A 5148-nucleotide genomic window follows, 5' to 3' on the forward strand; every position below is an offset into this window, starting at 1 on the left:
GTTAATACGTTTAGTATTATGATTAGTGTAATCTACTATTTTGTTTGTCTCATCTTGTAGTTGATTCATTTTAACTGCAATGGCTTCTGTAGTTTTGCTGAATATATTTAGCGTTGAGTCCATGACTGTAGTCTGATTTTTGATCATTTTTGATAGTACATCTTCATTATTGCTGATTTGAGTTAGAGTTTTAGAAATCGTTTCAGCATATTCTGAATCTAAAACACCAAATAATTTGTTAGCAATATTTCCAACTATATTGATGGCTCCTCTGGCTGATCGGTGTCTCGTCATAACCTTCGTTTCAGTTCGTAATTCTATGTTAGTATTATTGAATTGGCGGACGAGCTCATAACAGCTTTCTTGTTGCTGTAACAATGGGCACAATTGCTGAAGTGCTGCTGTGCCATTTTGAAACCTTTCGATCTCCTTTCGAATAGGCGCGAACTCAAAGTAAGTGATAATTTTCCATCTTCGAATGATTTGATTTACGGTGCCAATTCCTTCAAAATATATTTCGGGTTTGTTTGGAAATGATATTTCTTCAATGGGTTTCGAAAGTATTAATGGCATCATCAATATTGTCACAAGTATGGTCATCATTAAAGATGTGCCATCATATATCTTTCGACGCTTTGGCAACGCTTCACTAGGTTCATTCGTTCGTCTTGTTTGTGTGACAGTAGAATTTTGTTTTGTTGGATTTTGATTAATGCTGCCTTCAGTGGGTAGGGGGGCCAATGATCGTAATGGTTGTTTAAGAATCCCATTGGCTGTTTTTATGTCAGCTATACGGACCAAGCCATCTTCTCCTTCATACACCTATTGCACCCTGCCAAGAGGCCATTTTTACATGGGTAGATTATCATCTTTAATAATGACTAAATCACCTTGGCATAGATTTGCCTTTTGTTGTTTCCATTTGTACCTTGATTGGAGTTCATTGAGATATTCCTTTGACCATCTTCTCCAGAATTCTTGTTTGAGTTCAGAAACTAGACGCCATCGTGATGATAAACTCATTCGGCTCTCCTTTTGATAGGGATCCACATTAGTGGTAAGTGGTTCGCCTATGAGAAAGTGTCCTGGTGTAAGCGCTGTTAGATCATTTGGATCGGATGACATTTTTGTTATTGGCCTTGAATTTAACATGGCTTCTATTTCAGTTATGACTGTTGTCAATTCTTCATAAGTCAATGAAGCATTGAAAATTCCTTTAATCATTGAATGTTTAGCTGACTTGACGGCAGCTTCCCAGAGTCCTCCAAAATGAGGAGCTCTTGGTGGAATGAATTTGAAGTCAATTCCCTTGTTACTACTGGTCTTAATGATCTTTTCTTTTCCATTTTCTGAATAAGTGGTAGACTGGAGCTCTTGTAGTTGGTTTCTCGCCCCAACAAAGTTAGTCGCATTGTCACTATAAATTGTTTGGCATCTTCCTCTTCTGCTGATAAAACGTTGAATAGCGGCTATGAATGCCTCTGTTGTCAGGTCACTCACCACTTCTAGGTGAACAGCCTTAGTCGCGAAACAGCAAAATACTGCTAAATATGCCTTTGTTGGCCTTTTTCCTCTAATTTTATAATGAATCCATATCGGACCACAGTAATCAACTCCTGTGGTAAAAAATGGTTTAGTCAGAGTAACTCGATCAGTCGGTAAATTGCCCATGAGTTGGTCAATCAGTTTTGGTTTTGCCTTTGAACAGATGACACAGGTGTGAACAATGTTTCGCGCCATAATCTTTCCTTTAATCGGCCAGAAGTTTTGTCTCATTGTGCTTAGCAATAATTGTGGGGCACAATGGGAATTTTCTTCATGTTTCATTTTGAACATCAATTTCACTATTGAGTGATTGTAAGGAATTACCATTGGGTGTTTAGCATCATATGGCAATGTTGATGCTTCAAGCCTTCCTCCAACACGAAGTACACCTTGTTCGTCAATGAACGGTGCTAAAATATTTAGTTGACTCGAACTGTTGATTGCTTTACATTGTTTTAAGTCAGAGATTTCCTTTGCAAATTCTGAGCCCTGAATAGTTTTAATTATGAAGACTAATGCATCTCGTAATTCCTTTGGAGAAAGTGTTCTTGTTGGTGATTGTGTGCGATGAAATACACGGCGAACATAACCAATTGTTCTTTGGAGGTATCTGAATGAGTTTCGATGATCAATTTGATTTATCATGTGATCAGAACCAGTTGTTTGAATGATAATGTTAACTGTATGTCCTTGTCGTCTTTCGATATCGGTTGAGATGTTAAATGCCTTTGGGTTTGGCTGTTGCCAAAATTCGTTGCCTCCATGAAGGAAGAGTGGACCAAAAAACCATATATGTGAATAATTGAACATTTTAACTTTCATTCCTCTGGAAATGATGTCAGCAGGATTATCCTTTGACGCCACATGATGCCATTGATCAGCAAGTGACATCTCTTGAATTTTGCTAATACGATTTGCTACGAATGTGTGCAATGAGGCAGATGAAGATAGTATCCATGACAAAACAATTTCGGAATCGGACCAAAAGTAGGTTGGCACGTTTTGATACTTTAAATCTTGTTTAACTCTTTCTGCTAATTCGACTCCCAGCAATGCTGCGCAGAGTTCTAGTCGTGGAAGTGTCTGTTTCTTTAATGGTGTTATTCTAGATTTGGCGCACAATAGTCTCGATGTTATTGTCTTATCATTATATATTGCTCGCACGTACATAGCTGCTCCATATGCCTTCTCTGATGCATCCGTAAACACGTGTAATTGAATCGAACAGGGAACCGTCGAATTAAAAATATGTCTGGGTACTTTCACAGTATTTAATGTTTGTAAGTCATTTCTAAAACGCTTCCATTCTAGCTGAGCCTGAGGTAACAGTTCCGCATCCCAGGAATAGTTTTGTTGCCACAATTCCTGCATGAATATTTTAGCTGTTACAGTAATGGGGCCAAAAATTCCCAAAGGATCAAAAATTCGAGCTAAGTCCGATGCCACAATCCGCTTCGTGATAGGTTGCTCTGATGACATCTCTGCCTTACCGCAAAATTCGTCTGATTTCGGGAGCCAAATAATGTCTAATGTTTTTGTTGGCTTTATGGCTGAGTCATCTAAATCAAGGTTGATTTCTTGGTCTTCTATCGGAATGTTTTGTAGGAGTCGTGTATTATTTGAGCACCATTTTCTCAGCTTAAATCCTGATTTACTGAGCAGTTCCGTAAGTTGTTGTTGAGTGTCTAAGGCGGTAATGATGCTGTTAGTTCCGCTTAAACAGTCATCTACATAAAAATCATTAAGTAATGCAGGTGCTCCAAGCCGATAGTTGGTCATATTATGTTTCGCAAGGTGTTGAAGACATTTTGTTGCAAGATAAGGGGCTGACTTCGTTCCATATGTAACCGTTTTCAGTCGGTAATATTGTATACTATCATCAGCACTTTTTCTCCAGATTATCAGCTTCTGTGCTGTATCTTCATCATGTACTTGAATTTGCCGGTACATTTTCTCAATATCAGCCGTAAATACAAACCGGTATATTCTAAAACGCAACAGTATTGAAAAAAGATCACTTTGCACTGTTGGACCTTTGTGCAAAATATCGTTTAGTGCTAAACCGCTTGATGTTTTTGCTGATGCATCAAAGACAACTCTCAATTTGGTTGTAGTGCTGTCAGGTTTCAAGACACAATGATGAGGAATGAAATATTGTGCTCCTTTGACATCTTTCGGGCAAACTTTTTCCATGTGACCTAATGACTCGTAGTCAGCCATGAACTTTATGTACTCCTTGTATAAATTTTGGTCCCTTTGTAACTTCCTTTCCAGAGAACAAAATCGATTGAATGCTATCTCACGCGATCTACCAAGTGTTGTGGGATCATCGCGGAAAGGTAAGCGTACAATGAAACGACCATCGTGATTTGTCTTTACATGATTTGTAAAGTGATTTTCACACCATTTCTCAGATAAAGTCAAAACCCTTTCTGCAGTCTCAATGTTATCTAACTTCCAAAATCGTTCTATCATTTCTGACATTTCACCAACTTCTCCTGTAGTAATAGCGCATGTTGGTTTAATATCTGTTGTAGTTTTAGTCTTACCAACCATCAACCAACCTAGAACCGAATTTTGTAACAGTGGCGAATTCTTTCCTATTATCAATTGTTCTGGTTGAAGTAGAGTATGAAAGAATTCAGCACCAATCAGCATGTCAATTCTTCCAGATCTGTTAAAGCTGGGGTCTGCTAATTCTACATTCTGTGGGATCTGCCAATCCGAAATATCTAGGTCTCGTGACGGTTGTGCTGATATTTTTTGTGGCAATACAAATGCCTCTAGTCTCGTCCTGAAGCTTCCATTAGTAGCCTGCAGTTCAACATTTACGCGAGATTTTGAGTTCCCGAATTGACGGCCAATACCTTCGATCGATAGATTTGAATTTGTGGTAATTAAAGATAACTTGTTGATTACTCTTTGGGTTACTAGGTTCACTTGAGAACCTGAGTCGAGTATGGCACGAACATCACACGTTCGTCCATTGTTTGCAATAATGCGCACCTTTGCAGTGGCTAGCAGAACGTAATTACGAGTACCCTTTGCATTAGTTGTTGCTGTTATGGATGGCGATTCATTAGCGTTGAAGGTGACTGTTTAGGTGACTGTTGCTCTAAATGAAGCAAAGTGTTATGCTTCTTGGCACATTTTTTACATGATCCAGCTTCACAAACCTTTGCTTTATGATCGGATTTGAAACAATTCACACATAGTTTTTGTCGTTCAATCCAATTTAATCGTTCAGGAGGAGTCATTTTAATGAATTTTTTGCAATAGTAGATCGGATGTTTATCTGTGTTACAAACTTTACATAGATCTGAACAAACCATAGTTACGGCTATCCTTTTGTTGGGTTTATATACTGCATTGTCTCGTAGACCTATAGCCTCAAGTGACTGAAATTTCAATACTAAAAATTCTAAGAATTGTTTTATTGTGGGCATCTCCTTTGGGTTAGTAAGAGTTTGTTCAAAACTGCAATGTGTATTTTTATCCAACTTTTTTAGTAGCATGTGAACTAAAATTGGATCCCAAGTTGATGTTTCAATATTTAAATTATGAAGTTCACATAGACTTTCCTTTGTTGTGTCATGCATATTT

At 38.0% G+C, this 5148-nt stretch overlaps 1 protein-coding gene across 1 annotated transcript; it reads right to left on the minus strand.

The window, feature by feature from the left end:
- Positions 1–849: 849 nt before the first annotated feature.
- LOC119667705 lies at positions 850–5144 on the minus strand. Its single transcript, XM_038077013.1, has 2 exons — positions 4703–5144; positions 850–4604 (listed from the first exon to the last, which is right to left on the minus strand). The coding sequence occupies exons 1-2, from the start codon at positions 5142–5144 to the stop codon at positions 850–852; spliced, it is 4197 nt and encodes a 1398-aa protein (XP_037932941.1).
- Between the last annotated feature and the right edge of the window lie 4 nt (positions 5145–5148).

This window comes from Teleopsis dalmanni, chromosome 1 (genome assembly GCF_002237135.1).
Source record: "Teleopsis dalmanni isolate 2A chromosome 1, ASM223713v2, whole genome shotgun sequence".
NCBI classification, from domain to species: domain Eukaryota; kingdom Metazoa; phylum Arthropoda; class Insecta; order Diptera; family Diopsidae; genus Teleopsis; species Teleopsis dalmanni.